Source organism: Tasmannia lanceolata, unplaced genomic scaffold, assembly GCF_043159265.1.
Source record: "Tasmannia lanceolata isolate RefF3 unplaced genomic scaffold, GAP_Taslan_0.1 ptg000008l, whole genome shotgun sequence".
In the NCBI taxonomy this organism is placed as follows: Eukaryota; Viridiplantae; Streptophyta; class Magnoliopsida; order Canellales; family Winteraceae; genus Tasmannia; species Tasmannia lanceolata.
Window position 1 is genome coordinate 5752243 of NW_027518685.1, and position 20398 is coordinate 5772640.

At 40.1% G+C, this 20398-nt stretch overlaps 1 protein-coding gene, 1 long non-coding RNA gene and 1 pseudogene across 3 annotated transcripts; 1 reads left to right on the forward strand and 2 right to left on the reverse strand.

Annotated features, from left to right (window-relative positions):
• Positions 1 to 4265: 4265 nt before the first annotated feature.
• On the forward strand, positions 4266 to 8795 carry LOC143884085 (putative disease resistance protein At4g27220). Its single transcript, XM_077387473.1, has one exon. It carries the CDS (start codon positions 4591 to 4593, stop codon positions 8686 to 8688), a length of 4098 nt encoding a protein of 1365 aa, XP_077243588.1. The 5' UTR covers positions 4266 to 4590; the 3' UTR covers positions 8689 to 8795.
• A 1811-nt stretch (positions 8796 to 10606) lies between these two features.
• Positions 10607 to 13813, reverse strand: LOC143884090 (purple acid phosphatase 18-like; annotated as a pseudogene). Its single transcript, XR_013252732.1, has 4 exons — positions 13166 to 13813; positions 12301 to 12489; positions 12119 to 12207; positions 10607 to 11314 (listed from the first exon to the last, which is right to left on the reverse strand). The product of XR_013252732.1 is annotated as a purple acid phosphatase 18-like (transcript).
• A 5390-nt stretch (positions 13814 to 19203) lies between these two features.
• LOC143882606 (uncharacterized) lies at positions 19204 to 19872 on the reverse strand. The gene is made up of 2 exons (XR_013252280.1): positions 19683 to 19872; positions 19204 to 19591 (listed from the first exon to the last, which is right to left on the reverse strand). It is a non-coding gene; the product is annotated as an uncharacterized LOC143882606 (long non-coding RNA).
• Between the last annotated feature and the right edge of the window lie 526 nt (positions 19873 to 20398).

The window sequence follows — 20398 nt, forward strand, 5'->3', positions numbered from 1 at the left end:
AATCAGATCCCGATTTCAGTGCCTGAATCCGGCAATCCAAACATACCTTGGTATTTAATCCAACAACAACTGACTTTATAAGAGGCTGTCCATCTTTGCATTATACATTATACATTATACGCCTGATATAGTCTTCTAACAGGGTGGCTCACTAGATCAACGTAGACATAGTAATTGCCTTTAGCACACCTTATGACACTTTTTCTCTCCTTTCTTTTTTTTATTCTTTTCGGTGTATTGCCTTTCAAAAGGTCATCAAGACTATCTGCCTTGGTGGTCGATCTCTGAAATGTAAATGCAAGTATTAATCTATTCAGTCCAATCATTTGTTACTAGCTTCACCTATAGTAGGCGTGAAAATTGAGCCAGGCTCAACCCAATTCCGGCTCGTGCTGGGTTTGCATTTTCTCGGCGTGGGTTCAATAAGGGTTGCAAAAAGCCAACCTGATTTAATTTCGTGTCGAGTGAGGAATGAGGCATTGGGCAATCCGACTCAAAATTGAATGAGTCTTGGTTGATAAAAAATGGACGCCACGCCCTACTGTATTACGATGAGGAAAGTTTTATTCAGAGGGATATTCAATCGACGTCCCTCCAAATAAGCCATAGCTATATCATTTCCCTCTAAATCGCAGGACAAAAATATTCTTAGGAAATTTTTTCAAATTTTTGTTGTTGTTGTTGAACATCGGTGGTCACATAGAGACACTACTCACATTCAACTAAAAATGTTCACATTAATGGATGCGGATGGCATGATTGTCATGATTTATGGGCTATGCGAGATCCAAACTAAGGTCTATTCAATTGGGGGGAGGGGGGGGGGGGGTTGGGGGGTGTTGTTAAGATCAATCAAATGTGGGACCCACAAAGCCATAGTGGGCATACCTCACTTGTTAAGATGAAGCACACCCTATCGAAGAATTCCTCCTGGAAAGATTTGATGAATTTGATCTCCTTTAAAAAAATGCAAGGAGAGGACTTACATATAAGCATTCCCCTTTGAAAGATTCTATCCGTTTAAGGTGAAGACAAACATCGTTTTCTCTTTTATTGTTAATTAAATTAGGAAGTCAACCAATGGTGTGAAGCATTAGGTGCGCCGCCCTACCACGTATAGGGCCCACCTAGGTATGGAATTGGGTGGGATCTAACCTGGTATGAGGCAGGTTCAAAGGGCTTAACCTAACGCGTTCCATCAGCTCTTGAACTTTTGGTGTGGGTTAGGTACCTAACATATTAGAATCGGATCCCAATTTTAGTACCTGATTCTGTCAATCCAAACATGCCTTGGTATTTGATCAAAGAACAGCCGAGTTTATAGGAGGTTGTGGCGGGTCTTTGCATTTTTGTATTGATCATAGGCAGGGTGAAAGGCGTCACATAATTGGCGACTGAGGACGGCAAATGCAGAAGCGGGGTGGAATGTTATGGTCCCGAGTGGGGGCCACCTAAGTATGGGACTGGGTGGGACCTAACCTAGTATGGCACATGTTCAAAAGGCATATAGCCTAACATCGTTCCATCAGCTCTGGAGCTTGTGGAGTATTGGCTACGAACCTCATAGATTGGAAATTGATCCCAATTTCAGTACCTGATTCTGACAATTCAAACATGCTTCGGCATTTGATCCAACAACAGTCGGACTTATTAGGAATTAACAACCCAACAGAATAACGATATGCAAAGGATAAACGAAAATGAAAATCACACACAAACAGAACACATAGATTTATATATGTCCACGGCAGAGCGATAAGCCAACGTTTCCACTATTCTGAAGAAGAGATTACAAAAACCCTCACAACTCTCTCACGGTTGCTCCTGATGTCATACCCTAAATATAGCATCCTTAGACATGTTACAATAAAGGGAAAAACCCTAATTCCTGAAAGTACAAAACTACCACCGCAATTGGGGAAAACTGTGTAGTACTTTTCGCATTAGATTCACCAATAACAATACTTTATCATTGGCTGTGGCGAGTCTTTGCATTTCTATTTTAGGAATTGATCGTAGGCCTAAGATAGCCTCACAAAAGGGTGGTGCACACGAGTCTTTGCATTTCTGTTTCCAGTAATTTATCACAGGCCTAAGATAGTCTCACAAAAGGGTGGCGCACAAGATCAACGCACAAAAATAGTCCCATATGCCCCTAAGAGTCATTAGGGCTGGCAATTTCACCCGAAAAAGCGGGGATCCACCCCGCCCCGCCCCGTTTGGGGAGGGGATTCCCCGATTTGAAAGGGGAAGGGGGAAGGGGAAGGGGATTATAAAAATTCCCCGGTGCGGGGAGGGGAAGGGGAAGGGGATGGAGTTGTCCCCGCCCCGCCCCGCCCCGCCCCGCTAATCAATGCCATTTTTTTGTAAATTTTTAAGTGTTTTTTTTAAGGAAAACTACTAGAAACTCTGTGGATCGGCTACAAGATTCCCCCAAACATAAACTTAGCTTGTCTTTTCCTTTTAATTAGCTTCTGAGAGCATTTTGGGAACTATAATAACCTTTTCACAGATGTTGAAATAATAAAGACAAGCTGAGAGCCTGAGACGCTGAGTGTATGCAATTATCAAAAAATCGTAGTGCCAACAAAATTTTAGGGTTGGATTGCAGGTTTTAATTTTCAACAAGAAAAATTTAGCTACTAGAAATTTGTTTCATGTCAGCACTAGACTGAATTGCAGTTAAAGAAATAAGTCATTTGTTGATTTTGTTCTCTTCTCCATTCTCATTTCTCATGCTCATCTGGGGGTTAACATGCTATACAGAATGAACTAATGAACATTATTTTGCGTGTGTGAGCGCCCACTTATGGACTTTTAAAGTTCATTGTGACTACTGAAATAGTTACTTTTTGCACATTGGCTGTCTGTTAATGAAGGTAATCCTGGTGCTCATTTCCTATTTATCATTCCATAATTTATGCAGAAAATTGCTGAAAGATGAGGTCCTGTTGTTATTTATGTTTGTTGTCTCATCCATGCATTTCTGATTTTGTCCATCTGTTTGTTGATCACATGAATAGAATCATAGCATTCATCACAATATTGTCTGTAATGGACGTAGAAGAAAGAAGCTCTGTTTGCTGGTTTGATTGGGTTCCAAAGAGGGGGCAGGGCGGGGATTTTGTCCCCGAAGGATGCGGGGAGGGGAAGGGGAAGGGGAAGGGGAAGGGGATTAGATATTCCCCGCGGGGAGGGGAGGGGGATTCCCCACCATCCCCGCAGAGGGGTAGGGGAAGGGGAGGGGGAAAATTCCCCGCAGAGGGGAAGGGGAAGGGGACCCCAACATCCGGCCCCGACCCGCCCCGTTGCCACCCCTAAGAGTCATGTTTGGTTATTGCTATGGCAGACATTGTAATTTACCGAAGCTTCTGCATAGCACACCTTATGAGACTTTTTTCTCTTTCTTTTTTAATTCTTTCGGTCTCAAAGCTGCAATTATGGCCTTTTAAAAAGCCAATTAAACAGTTTAAAATTCTTCCCTGTGTATCGTAGGTGTTTTTCTCTTTGACGTAATCTTCTATGGTCTTCTTGTTTGCTTGCTTTGATATTGGTTCTGCAACCGCTATCCTATATGCATTGCTTCGAATTGTCATTCTTGGTTCTAGGGTAGTTTTTTTTAATGGTAAAGAATTCAATTAGAATGAAATAAGAACCGCGAGATCAATCCGACAATCGAGATAATCAGTGTACATGTGTTCTAAGGTAGTTATTATGTATTAAAAATGAAAGAGTCCTAGTATGTTTTCTAGGGTCCTTTATGCTAGGTTAATTCTCGAAGAGTCCTTGCACTTATGGGACTACAATTGTGTTTAATGTGGTTAGCTATTTTAGGAAGTGGCTTGTGTCTATAAGTATGTATTCATCCGTGTAGAGATTGAATGGCAAAGGCAAAAAGAAGAAAGTTAAAGGCTGAAACAAGAGAAAAGAAGAAGAGTACTAGAGATTTAGAGAATGGAGAAGAACACCAAATTTATGGGAAATGGGAGATCAAAGCTAAGGCTTATTCAATGGAGGGTTCAGTTCAATCAAAGGTGGGACCCACAATGCCATGGTGGACATAATCCCATTTGTCAAGGCTAGGTGGTGCCCCACCGAAGAATGCCTTGTGGAAAGATTCGATCCAGTTTAAAAATGCAAGGAGAGGACAAACATATAAGCATTTCTCTTTGAAGAATAAGAGAGTATTCTAGATTTCTATACATTGAGGTGGCCCAAAAAAAAAGAGTTTATTATATGGTGTGCCAGCCAAACAACACGTAATCCGTCCAACATTCCTAAGGTAGACATGAAATTGCCTAGCACCCCCTTATGAGACTTTTTCTCTCCTTTCTGTTCTTTTGTTCTTTTTTTTTCGGTGTATTGCCTTTCAAAGGGTCAATTAAACCTTTTAAAATTCTCTTTGGTGGTTTCCTGCTTGACATTGTCTGCGTGTCTTGTTGTTTGATTGCTTTGAATTGGTTCTGCACCTGCTATCCTATTGCATTACTGCATTCAGAAAGGCCATCTCTTGCAAGAAGAAGAAACACAAAGCAGGTGCACACACATTTCTAATTGCTATTCCTTCCACCATTAGTTTTCCTCTTTGCAATGGTCGCCATGTGTGCTGCTGTGCCTATTATTGGTGTTTTCTGTCAAACTGTGAACCTTTCATCCGCTTATATTAAGAGCCGCTATGATTACCTTGTTCATTATAGAAGGCTTGTTGAAAATCATACAAACAGAGTTGAAATTTTGGGGTTGAGGAGAGATGATGTGCAACAATTAGTCGATGCTGCGCGTAGGAGAGGAGAAGAAATGACTGGTGAAGTTCAAGGATGGCTAAAACAAGTAGATGCAATTGAAGCAGTCGCGAAGAGGTTGGATCATGGAGTGACAGAGAACAAGAGATGTTTCAAGTGTTGTCCCGATTTGTGCTCGCGCTATTCTCTGGGTAAAGAAGCAAAGAAGAAGATGGTTGATGTTGATGACCTACTAACAAGAGGGAATTTCACTCGTGTATCAAATCCTCGCCCACCTCCAAGCATATTATCCTTGCCGGCAGGAGAATTTGAGGCTTTTGAATCCACAGAATCAGCTATGCAGCAGGTCATCAATGCATTAAAAGATGAAAGAATCAACATCATCGGAGTATACGGGATGGGAGGTGTTGGCAAGACGACCCTAGTGGAACAAGTGGGAAAGAAAGCTAAGATAGAAAAGTGGTGCGATGACGTTGTAAAGGTGACTGTTTCTCAGAAACAAGACTTTAAAAAGATCCAAAGTGAACTTGCTGAGAAATTAGGCATGCAACTTGCAGAAGAGAACGTAGAAGTAAGAGCGGGCCGGTTGTTGGATAGATTAAAGCAAGAGAAGAAGATACTCATAATCTTGGACGATCTATGGGATAGATTGGACTTAACTCAGGTAGGAATCCCCTCCGCAGGTAACCATGAGGGCTGCCAAATTATAATGACAACACGAAACGAAGATGTATGTTCCAAATCCAAGATGAACTGCCAGGAAATTATCAAAGTCAAAGAATTATCTCCACAGGATTCATGGAATCTGTTCAAAGAGAAAGCCGGTGTTGATGAAACTGATGAAGTGGCAAAGGATGTTGCTAAAGAATGCAAGGGGTTGCCTCTTGCAATTGTCACGGTTGCAAGGGCACTAAACGGCAAGGACTCAGATGCTTGGGAGAATGCACGGAGAGAATTGCGAGCATCTTGTCCTAAGAACATAGATAATGTGTATAAAGATCTATACTCTTGTCTGGAGCTGAGCTACAACTACATAGAAGGTGAGGAAGCCAAATCCTGCTTCTTGTTTTGTTGTCTCTTTCCTGAAGATTATGACATCAAAGTACGTCATTTGATGAGATACTTGGTGGGAGCGATGGTTTTCGAAAATGTAAGCAACTTGAAAGATGCGTGGCATCTAACACAAACTTTGGTTAAGAAACTTAAGGATTCGTGCTTGCTGTTAAACGGTGACAAAGAGGGTCATGTAAAAATGCATGATGTGGTTAGAGATGTGGCCATATGGATCGAATCAAGAAGAGAGCATGGATCTCTAGTTAAAGCTGGGGTAAAATTGAAAGAATGGCCAGAAAAGTTTGAACAATGCAAGAGGCTTTCACTGATGCACAACTATATTCGTGTGCTCCCTGAACAGCCAATATGCCCACATCTCCGAACCTTATTACTACAACAAAATGACTCTTTGAGAGAAGTCCAAAATAATTTCTTCCAACAAATGACAGAACTTTTAGTTTTGGATCTTAGTGGGACTGCTATTTCATCACTGCCGCCTTCACTACCATGCTCATCCAACCTCAGGACTTTGTGTTTTGATGGATGCGATAGTTTATATAACATATCTCCACTGAAGGGATTGGTGAATCTCGAAATCCTTAGCCTAAAAAGAACTAGGATCGAAGAACTACCAATAGAAATAGGGGATTTAGCAAATCTGAAGCTTTTGGATCTTACAGACACTTGGAGACTGAAAAGGGTGCCGCCCAATGTGATATCAAAGTTGCGTAAATTAGAAGAATTATATATGAGAAATAGCTTTCATATGTGGGAGGTGAAAGGTAGCAGCGGTGATGGAAGTAATGCTAGCTTTGATGAGGTGGCATCTTTGTCTCGGCTAACCGTTCTATACATTGATGTTGCAGACTCAAAATGTATTTCTCTAGACTTCTCTGGCCCTTGGGAGAATCTAACGAAATTTGGTATTTGCGTGTCGGATGATAAAGCGTATGCGGGTGATTCGGGGAATTATATGGATATTAAGATAATGTCGTACCCTATTTGTAAGTGGGTAAAGGTGTTAGTGGGAAGAAGCGAACATATTGTCTTGAAGGGGGTTTGCACCAATATTACACACCTCCTTGTCCTTGATGATGAAGTTCGCGGTTTCAACAACTTGAAGAGCCTTGAACTGGACAATTGCCACGAAATGGAACATATCGCCTTTCCACCAATTGCTTTCGGGAGATTACAACGATTGAGAATCTCGGATATGTATAAGTTGGAGGAGGTATTTGAGTATGAGGAGGGGATTATAGAAAAGAGCCATGCTATTATTCCTACACCACCTCTCTCTACTTTGGAACAAATTCATTTATTTCGTCTACCCAAATTGACGAGTTTATGGAAGGGGGTGATGCCACCAACTGGAACCCTCCACAACCTAAAGCACCTCTTTGTCTTCGACTGCGACAGCTTGACATGTCTCTTCTCCCCTGTTCTTGCACAAAACCTTCAACAATTGGAGGATCTTTATATTAATGGATGCTCAAAAATGGAGAAAATAATCTGCGATGAGGAGATGATGCCACCAACTGGAACCCTCCACAACCTAAAGAAGCTCGGTGTCTCCAAATGCGGCAGCTTGACATGTCTCTTCTCCCCTGTTCTTGCACAAAACCTTCAACAATTGGAGGAACTTGAAATTCAATACTGCTCAAAAATGGAGAAAATAATCTGCGATGAGGAGATGATGCCACCAACTGGAGCCCTCCACAACCTAAAGTACCTCTTTGTCTCCGACTGCGACAGCTTGACATGTCTCTTCTCCCCTGTTCTTGCACAAAACCTTCAACAATTGGAGAAACTTCATATTGATGAATCCTCAAAAATGGAGAAAATAATCTGCGATGAGGAGATGATGCCACCAACTGGAACCCTCCACAACCTAAAGAAGCTCGGTGTCTCCAAATGCGGCAGCTTGACATGTCTCTTCTCCCCTGTTCTTGCACAAAACCTTCAACAATTGGAGGAACTTGAAATTCAATACTGCTCAAAAATGGAGAAAATAATCTGCGATGAGGAGATGATGCCACCAACTGGAGCCCTCCACAACCTAAAGTACCTCTTTGTCTCCGACTGCGACAGCTTGACATGTCTCTTCTCCCCTGTTCTTGCACAAAACCTTCAACAATTGGAGAAACTTCATATTGATGAATCCTCAAAAATGGAGAAAATAATCTGCGATGAGGAGATGATGCCACCAACTGGAACCCTCCACAACCTAAAGAAGCTCCTTGTCTCCAGCTGCGACAGCTTGACATGTCTCTTCTCCCCTGTTCTTGCACAAAACCTTCAACAATTGGAGGAACTTGATATTCGATCGTGCTTAAAAATGGAGAAAATAATCTGCGATGAGGAGATGATACCACCAACTGGAACCCTCCACAACCTAAAGAAGCTCTTTGTCTCCAGCTGCGACAGCTTGTCATTTCTCTTCTCCCCTGTTCTTGCACTAAACCTTCAACAATTGGAGATACTGTATATTCAATTCTGCTCAAAAATGGAGAAAATAATCTGCGATGAGGAGATGGTGATAAGTGCATTGGAAGAAGAGCAGGAATTGGGAGTGGTAAACAAGGAGCACCTGCTGCTCCCTCGATTAAAGGAACTACATTTAGAGGATCTGCCAAAGCTTTGGAGTCTCTGCTACCACCGCAACAATAGAGGAGGAGGAGGAGGAGGAGGAGGGTCCCATGTATCTCTCGATTTCCCTTCCTTAGAATCTATTTGGGTATCTAAATGCGTCAATTTAAAGAGGCTTCCATTTGGGCCCCAAAGGGCACCTAAACTTGGAAGGATTGAGGGAGAAGAAGCATGGTTTGAAGGGTTGGAGTGGGAGGACGAAGTCATCAAGTCACGCCTCCGACCTCTTTTTCATCCCGGTAAGTGATGGTAATGACATTATGGATAAATTTCATTTCGTTTCCATTCTTATCTAATCATGTCTTATTACTTTTGCATTCCCTTCCTTGCAGGGTGGTGCTTACTGAGCGATCTAACCCATTGATATGTTTCATCACTTCTTTTTTATAGGTAACCGTCACCGTCCCATTCGCCACCGTAGATTTTCCGATCATCTCCATCCTCCTCCACAAATTCGGTAATCGGATGAGCAACTTCTTCACAGCTTTCTTACACCTCTATTTCTACCATTTTCCTGTATTTATTTCCCATCAAAATAATGGTTTTTTTTTTTAATATAGGCTACTGATTTTTGCACCCCTATGTTTTAATAATTGCACAAACTCAGCTTTTCTTTTTCTTTTTTAATTGGCTTATCAGTACTTTTGAGGAACTGTGATAATATTTGTCAGCTGTTTAAATTATAAAAGTCAAGATGGGTTAGTGCAATTATCAAAACATGGTAGTGCCAACATCAGTAGCCTTAATATATTGTTTGGTCTATCTGGAATGTGAATAAAGTGTCACCAGTTTTTATGTTTGGACTTTTGAGAGAGAAGGGATTGGAATTGTGTTGTATCATAAACAGGGAGTTGAGTTTGTGGAATACAAACCTCTCTTTTAGCATTTTTCATGATCTTAGCGTTTTGTAGCAAAATGATTTATGGAGCACCATGTTATGTTAACATTGTTGAATAACCAATGGCATTGATCTTTCAGAATTAGTCACAGATCCCTTTTCCCTTTTACTGGATGTGGCTTCATGGAGAAATACAAACCTAATTGACAAATTTCCGTGCAAAATAGTAAGACCAAAGACACTCCACAAGACTGGTGTCATCTAACAACCTAGCTTTGATGATGTCTATGTCTGGAATGAAAGAGGCTCTAACTATAGCTGTAAAACAATTTTCTACTGTTGTAAATGAAGATACATTGTGACAGGCTATAGAGGCCAAACAGTCCATGGGGTTGTTTTATAAGAACAACCCCTTCATGTCTGAATTGGATGATCCGAATAATAAAATCCCCTCCGGTCTCCTGCCATTGTAAGACGAACAATGATTTTGTTGTTGGAATAAAATCCAATGCTCTTCCTCTTCATTCATCCAATCTTTTGCAGAAATTATAAATCTCTGCAAACCATGACTAACAAATCAGTTACCTGATCCAAAATTAGAGAGACCCATTGAACTTGACTCCCTATTTCTCACCTTGAAGAAGCTTGTCCAACTTTATTTTATGTATATTTCTTATGTCTGCCAATTTGCAATGCGTTTTTATTGTTCCAGGCAGTGGAAGATTTTCAATAGCAAAGTGTTGATTATATTATAAAGCAGGACCAGTATGTGATTATTTTGTTTTTTGATGATTTTTAAATGTATGGGTTTGAATGGCCAATCTTAATACCTTCCAGAGAGTTGAGTGTCATATACAAAAACTGGGCAACTCATTGTGCTGGTAAGCCAAGCTCTAATGTCATTATGTTAGCTTCCTTATAGGAGGGAAGAATGAGAACCTCTCTCATGCTTTTGTTTTTATATATTATCTCTACAGAAGACTAGTGAAATCTCTATGAAATACTTGATTCTGTGCGTCATCATACTACATTGAGTCTGTCCCAATTATCTACCCAACAGCCCTCTATTGCTATAGCTTCACAAGCCTATTTCTCCAAACAAGATTGTGATAGGAGGGAAATTATATGGTGGCCGATCAGCCATGCTCTTGTAAAAGAGTGGCTTCCTTGATATTTGATCCAACAGCAGCCCCTTAAAAAGATGAAAACGTGGGCTGATGTTGGATCAAATATAGGGTGGCGCCTTTTCCAGGAGCATACCCAATCGGGCACCGTATAAAAAATCGTGAAAGGTAAGCATCCCGCCTGATGCAGAGCACAAACGATCTGAATGCAACTAATTAATGGGAATATAATTTACTGTTTCTCAAACACAATAGTCCATTTAAGCATGGGCTACAGCAAGCATAAGAAGTTCATACTGCAACATTGGCGTTCGGTTATATCGGAGAAGAAAACTCACACACGCATTGCTTCGAGCTCCGAGATGGTCCCCGCTGCCGGACGGCTGGTTCAAATTGAATTTTGATGGGAGTTCTCTCGGCAATCTAGGTGGGGCGGGATTCGGTAGTCTGTTCACGATGCAAACTGCCATCTCATCATGTCTTACTCGGGCCCAGCTGGGGGTGTGATTCTATTGAAGCTGAGGCGTTCGCTTTACTCTTTGGATTGCGGTGGTATGAGAAACATGACTTGGGGCCTTTAATTGTTGAGGGGGATTCTGCCAATACCATCGCTTGGGCCTCGAATCGGTGCTGCAGGCCTTGAAGAAATTCAGGACCTGGTTTGTGTTCTTCACCAACAACTTACACATATGAGAAGAACTGCTAATGACGTGGCTGATGGATTGGCGAAGGCAGGTGTTGATCTTCCTCACACTCACGTTGTGGTCCCGTCCCTATGGGGGAACCACTATGAGGGATTTTTTGTGTCCATTGAATGTATTGTTGACTTTCTTTTTAAATCCTTATTTTTGTTGGGGCCAACTTGTCCCCTTTTGTACCGCTGTTTCGACTATGGAATAAAATTTTGTTACCTTCCAAAAAAAAAAAAAAAAGGTTTAAAGACTAGATAGACAACACCAAGTAATACTCTCTTAGAACACAAACTATGCAAGCTTAGTAAGTTGCTTCTTACAAGTTCCTTCTCTTGAAGCTGTGCTGTTTACTTAGACCATGATTCAACTATGAGAGCCAAATTCTAGCATTACAGAAGTGGCCAACAGTTCAAATCAAACAGGCAAAGGTCTATTAATCAACAGTGAGGATCATCTAATTGATCCAATTTTTGGTGTATGGATGTTTCCTCTTTCAGAAGCATTTATACAAGAAATAAACTGTCATGAAGTAAAAATAAAGACTAAGATTTTGGATCTTCACTATCAGTTTATGGGGTGCATGAGCGTAGAAAAAATTCGAGTCGGCAGAAATACACGTGGGGCTCACTTGTTCAATGATCTAAATCTTTTATCTGTAAGGTCTTTGTATGGATGGTACATGCATCATCTAAAGATTCAAACCTTCCAATTCGTGGCCATGAAATGGACAATGAGAAAACAAAGAAGCAATGCTCTGTTACAAGTACAGTAGCATCAAATGGGAGAATAGAACCATGAATATTTTGTAGGTTTGAATTGAGTTATTGACTAGAATCAGGAATCTGGGCAAAATCTTGACCCCAATCAAACCACTAGAGTATGTTGGAGATTGGTGGAATCTGGGCAAAATCTAAAAGCAAGATTTGGCGGTTTCTTCATTAAGAGATCAAATAAACAGAAAAAAACTTCTCATTTCCTACCTGACCAGATAAACATGTGCTAGGTAAATAAGGAGAGTCTTACCTTTGAGCTAAACCTTCCCTGTTACCTCCATCACCGATGGTAATGTGGACAGGACCGCAAGGATCTACTTTTCCATTGTTGACGCGTTTCTGATAACCAAACAAAAATGCAACAAATTGTAACTAAGCGCTATAGAGTTGAAGTGAATCCAAAAACAACAGTCCACAACAGAGCTGGATTACCGAGCGCTCATAAGCATGTACATGGCCAGCAAGTACAATATCCACACTGGCCTCATAAAGCAATGGCTCCATGGCAGCCATCATGTTGTTTCCTTCGCCTTGATGAGCTTTATTACTGTTATACCACGGCACATGAAAAAGCACTAGCAGCCAGGGTGTCCTTTGACGGTTTACCTTCGAGAGATCGGCCTACAAAGCCAAGCACAAACGCATACTCTTACCATGTGACAACAATGAAGATTCATTTCTCATCTTTTGTAGCTCATGGTTCACAAAAAATTTGGAAAAACATGTCAATACTGTTTAAATGAAATGGCAACTAATTTCTTTGGCTGAACATATCTGCAGATTTTTAAGTGTTGTAATGACATGACAACCATACTAAAATGGCCCAATTCTGAGTTCCAAATCTTTTATAAACGAAACTTTGGTTCTTTTGCCCTAGCTCATCTACTAAAAAATAACCATAAAACCTTAGCAAGGGATGAATGTTGCAAAATTTCCTAGATATAACTTGGTTAGTTCAGCACATCAAGAAATTTTGGAAGAAAGAAACAAAAACAACTTTTCCATCATACAGAAAACAGTTATTAACCATATATGCACAAAACAGCAGTCATCCTCTTTTCTTTTTAACCTAACCATCACTTTGCAGAAATTTAACCATTTTCTAAGAACAGGGCAACATTTTTCAGTGACTCGTCCAACAATTTAAAGAATCTGATCTGCTAGCTACTTTAGAAATGTCAGTCTATTCATGTTACTTTTTGGAAAACAGGTAAACCCCAAGTATCAAAGAAATCCATATTTGAATGTGGTCAAGGAAAGGATCATAGATAACTTGGCTTCACAATAAAGAACTAACCTTGAGCCAACTATACTGATCAGAGTACTCATCATAATCTGCATAAGAACCAAGCATGACAATATGCACTCCGGCAACTTCAAAAGAGTAATACAGATTTGAACCAGATCCGCTCTCTTCAAAAGGCATCATCCACCGTGCATTATAGGATTCAAACCCAGCTTTAATTAAAGGTATGTTCTCTTTTTCATGGTTCCCTTCAGTTACCATCCATGGTCTTGCACTTGCAAGTGGTTGCACCAGCTCGCCAAACGAGTCCCACAGGTGTTGCATGTAATCAGCATAGGAGAGGTCTCCAGGGAGCATATGTACATCGTATTTGCACTTGCCTATATGGTCTAGAGTTGATGAAGTCCAGCCGGATTGACCAAGATCACCAGCCACAGCAAAAGTAATCGGGAATTGAGAGGGAGGGGTCTTGAGGTTGAACTCTGGACCTTGTCCCCCGCATCGATAAAAGTAAATTGTGTCATCTTCCAGAGGTCCAATGACAACATGATGTATCGTTCCAGAACTATAGAATAAGTAACTGTAGGATGTGATTTTCCCTTGAGATGACGACGTGTATTTTCCAGGTGATGTTCCATATTCGACAACTGAAGGGGAATCATCGTCATCATCATCATCCGTGATCCATGTGATTCACATTTGTTTATCCCCCGCCAAAGAAATGTGAACCTGCAAAAGCCCTTACGCATGTTTCCAGTGAATTAAGATAGAAATTTGATGATCCATAATGGAAACGAATCATAAGATATGTACTATAAGTGCCATTCACATACTATAAGATCCAGAATTTCAATCATTTTATCTTTCAAATGGTTGACCCAACAGGTGTAATAGTTTATCTCTTTTGAATGGTGTTTGCCGTTTCTATTCAGTACAGAATTCTTCTCGGAAAGGAAGTTTACTATATTATATGGCACTGAAAGATATACCTCAATTGTTTGGAGCTTCAATCTTCCATGCTACATAAAGATGAAGTATGGACCAACGATTTTACATAAAGATAGTCCGTAGGGCATCTAAGAAATATGGAAATAATTTGCAGTCAAAGTTCTTTCACACATGATTTAGACTTGGAGATATGATATACACTAGAGATTCAAAAATCTGCTGTCGTGGATATTTTGGATAATCAGCATGCTTATTAGAAGATAAGTACATTTTTTTATCTTGCATTGCATGACTTGAAAATAAAATACGTGCTTATTAGAAAGATGAATTAATTTTACAACATATTTAATTACTCTACTCCAAAGTATCCTTACAATTCTTCTCTGGTGAGGCTATAGATAACCAAATAACTAGAAGTATTTACTTGATGTGAATTCCAGGTTGAGTAAAGAAACCGGAAAATTAACAAATTAATATAATCATGGAAAACACATTTATTGCAAATTCCAAGTTGAGCATAAACAGGAAAATTAAAAAATTAATATAATCAAGGAAAGCGTTTCTTCTTATTAATAAAAGTTAAGGTGCTGCCCTAGGTTCCTAGATAAATTCTGAGTTTTATATTATATGAATGCTTTGGATCACCCAAACAATGTGACCCCCACTGTATTTTAAGCTAGGGTGTAGATAAGTTATCTACACTAGGGTGTAGGAACTCTTTTCTCATATATATATATATATATATATATATATATATAGAGAGAGAGAGAGAGGGAGGGGAGTTTTACTGTTCACACCCATGTGGGAAGGCTCTCCTTCCACCAAATCCAACGTGGCAATATGCATGGCAACGAAGGCAAAAAAGAAAAAAAAATCCCAAAAGGCACAAACCACGTTCGTTTCTCCAGGATTTTCTCTCGAATCCCATTTATCGTACTTCCTCCTAAAAACCGTTCATATCCCGTATAAAACCAATAAAAAAAATCCTTTCATTTGCCAGCCTTCCTCTAAGAAACGCAGCACGGTACCACATCGTCCCTCTCCTTTACCCCTTCATCCAATATCCTACATGTGAATTCCATAGGTCGGCAATCTTCCCCATCCTTTCCCCTTCCAAAATATCTCCTATGTTTGATGAATAAGGTCTCTCTCTCTCTCTCTCTCTCTCTCTCTCTCTCTCTCTCTCTCTCTCTCTCCTATGAACAACAGCATGAGAAATACTCAAGGAGGGAGGAAGTCAAAAAACTCTAGCCTATCCCTCAATGTTCCTCATCTAGCCATCCTATCCAATTCACTATTAGCTTATCTTCTGACGTGCTAGAATGAAATGGATGAGCTCCCCACTCTTTCTTGGATCTCATCAAACCACTGAGTGAATCTCCAAGGAATGGGGGAGTCTCTCTCTCTCTCTCTCTCTCTCTCTCTCTCTCTCTCTCTCTCTCTCTCTCTCTCTCTCTCTCTCTCTACAATCACTCAATCCATGAGGGAAGTGTCGAGGAACCTAAGACCCTAAATCATCACTCCAACCTCTGCTTCATTCAAATTTGTGACCCCAATGGGCCCTGAGAAGGCCATATCACCCTGCATCCATAGCATAAATCATAAGCAGAGACAAACCGGAAAGCAGACAAATCTGCCCAAGATATAACAGGGGCTATCACCTTCCCGAATAAGAGATGGGGGCTCCTTACCATTCCTCTGAACACTCTGGCGTTTCTTTCCTTCCATAATACCCAGATTACTTTTTTCCTTCCATAATACCCAGATTACAGCTAGCAATGATAAACACTAAAGAATCATTCTTTTCTTTGGCCATGGAGCAGAGGACCAACACTCCAAGAGATCAAAAAGCTTGGATGGGCAAACCCACGACCTACCAAATCTACTAAGCAGACTGCCCCATATCTCACTTGCCACTTTGCAATGAAGGAATATGTGATCAACATATTCTCTTGACAAATGCATAGGGCATAGTGGTCAATTAACAGCATATGGCAAGAATGAATGTGATCCGCTAAGCAGCTGGTCTTCCTACCTTAGTGTCACATTCTATTGCATTATGTAGCAGTTATGGACTTCTGGGTTCCAAATCTATATCAGGCCCATTTTTTATATTTATGATGAAATGTATAATGCATGCATATTTGCCGAAAGTCATGGATGGAAGGAGACCTGCAATGATTCAGTAAGGGAACCCAAGATTGCCCAAAATTGGGAGCCGTCTGGTTCTGGATTCTTGAAAGTGAATTGTGATGAATCTAGCTTGGGGAACCCTAGACCTTTAGGTACTGGAGGAGTTCTAAGGGATGAGCATGGCATTGTGTGTTGGGCATTTTCCGGGCCCATTGGTATTGCAGATGCCAATGAAGATGAAGTGCGGGCTATTTACCAAGGAACAAAGTTCCCGAAAAACATTGACCTCAACAATGTGGTGATTGAAGGCGACTTGCTTAATGTAAGATCGCTTGAAGGTTCCCATTCATACCCTTGGAGATTTGCCCCATTTTTTATGAGATTCAGGATAGGGTGGGCAGAGCTAATATTTCCTTCGTTCACATTAGGAGGCCGGCAAATGAGGTTGCCAATAGACTAGCTAGAGAGGGTGTGTCGAGGGCAGAGGTGGAACTCTTTGATTTCCTCACTCCTTGACCGCATTTTCCTTGCCCCATAGGGGTTTTCTTCTGTATTTTGTGTTTTTCTTAAATTCTCTCTTATCACTCTTGTGTAGACCTCCTCGGTCTTAGCTTCTCTTGAATGAATATGATATTACCATTCCAAAAAAAAAAAAAAAAAATTGCCACAAGTCATACTACCAGTTTATGTATTTTTTATTCATATGTATAATTATTATCTTATCATAAAAAAATTTACATTATTTGGTACCGAGATGAGATTTTTCATGGATTTGGTCTTTTGCCCTCTATCCCTCTCATCTATCTTGCACAAATAAACGGAAAAGTAAAATAAGAAAACAAGATGAACACTAAGATTTACGTCATTAGACCAAGGTGCCTCTGCCGCCATAAGCATTTACTTAATGTGAATTCCAGGTTGAACAGGAACAGGAAAAAATAACAAATTAATATAATCATGGAAAATGAAGATTTATTATAAAATACTTCTCCATCATAAACAAGACATCAGATATCAGATATCAAACTAGCCAATACTCGAATTGAACTTCTCCAGTTCATAAAACAATAAAAACACATTTCACTAATAAAACACGATTATCTGAAATGCAACTAATTAGGAAAAGTGTATCATAAACAATAGATTGCCATTCGATCATACAAAACAGAAAACGTCAAGAAACGATCCAGATCTTTCATTCCAACAGGAGAAAATAAATAAATAGAAAAATGGTAAATTGAAGCCCTAGAAAGAACAATTAAGGTTTGGATCATCCCGTAAAATGGCCCCCACTAAACTCTTTGAGAAATACGCATACAGGATCTAGACCGGCCATTTTGGAACCTCGCCTTATATCAGCTGTAGTTAAAAGAGACACACTCACCATATTCAGAATGATTTTAGTCATGGGCAGAGCATAGTTAGCAAAAAGCCATTTTAAATGGCTTCTTTTTTTAAATGTGTTTTATCGCTCTGTTTAAAAAATTTACAATGAAAAAGCTTTTTTAAGGAAAACACTTCAAACCTGTTTTAGATCTTATTAAACTCATTTTTTGGCCAACTTTTCAACTTTAACCCTGCTATATTTTGTAAATTACAAAATTATAAGGGAAATGGCAAATGCGCCCCTTTTCATCACTTGGGGCACCCAACAGCAGTGCAGAGGAGTTGATGTATTTACGTCATAAGGATTCAACGGATTTGATTGTCACATACAGTGTAGTTGGGTGTCCCTTGTGATGAAAAGGGGCACATTTATCATTTCCCAATTATAAATGACTTTTTTTTACTACGCCTTTTTTAACCAATGCTTTTTCCCCATCCTGTTTTTCTACTGCCTAATCACATTTTGCTAACTATGTGGTGGTGTCGGCACTAATAATGCATTTTTTTGTACCTTATCTAGAGTTTTTATGATGTGTGGGCTGTTAAACCTGTAGTTTTCAAATAATATGGTATGGCTGACATTATAGGATGATCCAAACTGTCCATTTGTTGGGCCACAACGTAAATAGGTTGTGCCCCAAAAGTCATTTCCATAGGATGATCTTAACCCTCCATAGAATGAGCCTACAGTCATTTTAGGGCCCACAAAAACCCGATTCCATTGTTTGATTACCCATTGAACCATTGAGCTACGGGCCCAACCCCAAAAGAACCCATCCTAAAAGTCCTCTTTCAATCCAGAGCGTCACATAGACAAAAATTGAACAAAGCCAAATGGTGTGTTTAATCGTTTGATCTTACATCACACAGATGATGGGGGCTGAACGAGCCAGATGTTATGAAACATGTTAGGGGTTAGGGATGCTTAGGAGCTATAAAAGTAGAAAGTGGCTTTGAGCCTTGATTTTCATTCCCATGCCTAGAAACATTAGAGTCTTAGGATTGCTGGAATCAGGCCATGGAATTGGCATCCTATTCTGATCTGATTCCGCCTGATTCTGACATTTGGTTGGAAACAAAATTAACCAAGAGGTGGTATTCTGAATCTGATTCTGCTCGAGTCTCTTTTTAAATTTTTTTTTTTTTTTCCGTTCCGTTTCCAGGAATCAGAGTAGGAGTACCGATTCCGTTTCCGTATGTGAGAGGAAAGAGAAAAGGTGGGTGGTTTATAACATCAAATCAAAGATAGTTCATAAGCAGCAGGAAGGCCTGATTTATTGAATCTTAATGTTGTCTTTAAAGAGTGGAAGAGAAATCATAGATTCCAAGATATTTTAAGAGGAAAGGTCTAAAATACACGAGACCCCACTTTTCCTTCTCGTTTTCTGCAGCCTCAAAAAAGGCCTTGAATCTTGCTGCATACTCTGATTCCTTATTAGTGACCTTTATCAATGTCATTTGGAAAAAATAAAAAACCTGTTAGCCTTTTCATTTGTTAGGAAGTGACAGAGAGTAGAGATAGCCTGATGCATCCTCCTAGAGGGCTATACTTTTGCCTTCTATCTTTGATTTCAAATGGGTTTTCTTGAAATTAAAGAGAATCCATTAATTAGTAGAGAAACTCTGCACAACCGTAACATGGGTTTTCTTCAAATCATAATCTCCCACAAAATAGATACACCAGCTAATTAAAATTCTAAAATACCAACACAAGAAAAACTTAAGAGTTACACGAATTTCAAGCAGCACGTGCAGAAAGATTTCCGTTACTGAGAATCAAATCAGAAGAATTGATTCGGAGATTCCATCTAACAAATGATCTTGGAACGGTAACAGTCAAAACCCCGTTTTCATATGTGGCAGAAATACCATCTAGATTCACTCTCTCAGGAAGGCGAAATTTTCTCATGAATTTCCTCATGGCCTCTGTTGACTCCTCATCACGTTCTGTTCGGATTATCAGGTAGTGTGAATCCTCGAGTTCTACTCTAATCTCCTCTTTTCTCACACCTGTAAGGAGGACACCAAAATTAAAATATAGGTAGCAAGGATTACAAAAGTACAAAACCCAGATAAGGGTAGGAGAAAAGTCGGAAATTACCAGGTAGGTCAACAGAGAAGAGGTGAGATTGGGGTGTTTCAACCCAGTGGACGTAGTTTTGTGGGGATATGAAGAAGGGATATGGAGATGGACGAATTACAGAGAGGTCCATTTAATGGTGTTAAAGAAATTGTGGATGAAAATTGGGGTCTCTTTTGATATTTTATTAGAGGAAGTTGGGCACTGCCAAAATATCCTTTTACTTGGTCACAATTTGGTGCTAATACTCGTCAGACTACAAAACTTTGTGGCCCACTTGATCTTGAACCTACACCTGGACGTGTATGATGACTCCAACCCGTCATTTGTATAGGTGGCCCCTTCAAAAAAGGAAAACCACAGGAAGTAGCGAAGTTTATACTCTGTTTGCTTTGGATTTTTAGAACCGATTGTGAGTCTAAAATTGATGATTGCACTCAAAATTAAACATAAATTTGGGTCCAATAATCAGTTTCGGACTCGATTGGTTCTCAAAATCCGAAACAAACAGGGCCCGAGTGTGTTAGATATTTTTGAGGTCTTACTGGTTGGGGTGCAACTCGGCCGGGCTCAACCCGAACCCAGCGGGTTCATCCCGGGAAAAGCTCGGGTTGGGTTGTGTTCAAGTCGGGTTTGGGTTCGGGTATTCTCAACCCGGATTGAGTTTGGGTTGAGGGCTTGGGCAAACCAACCCGAGTTAAACCCGAAATTTTTAATAATGTTTTTAGTTTTTAAGC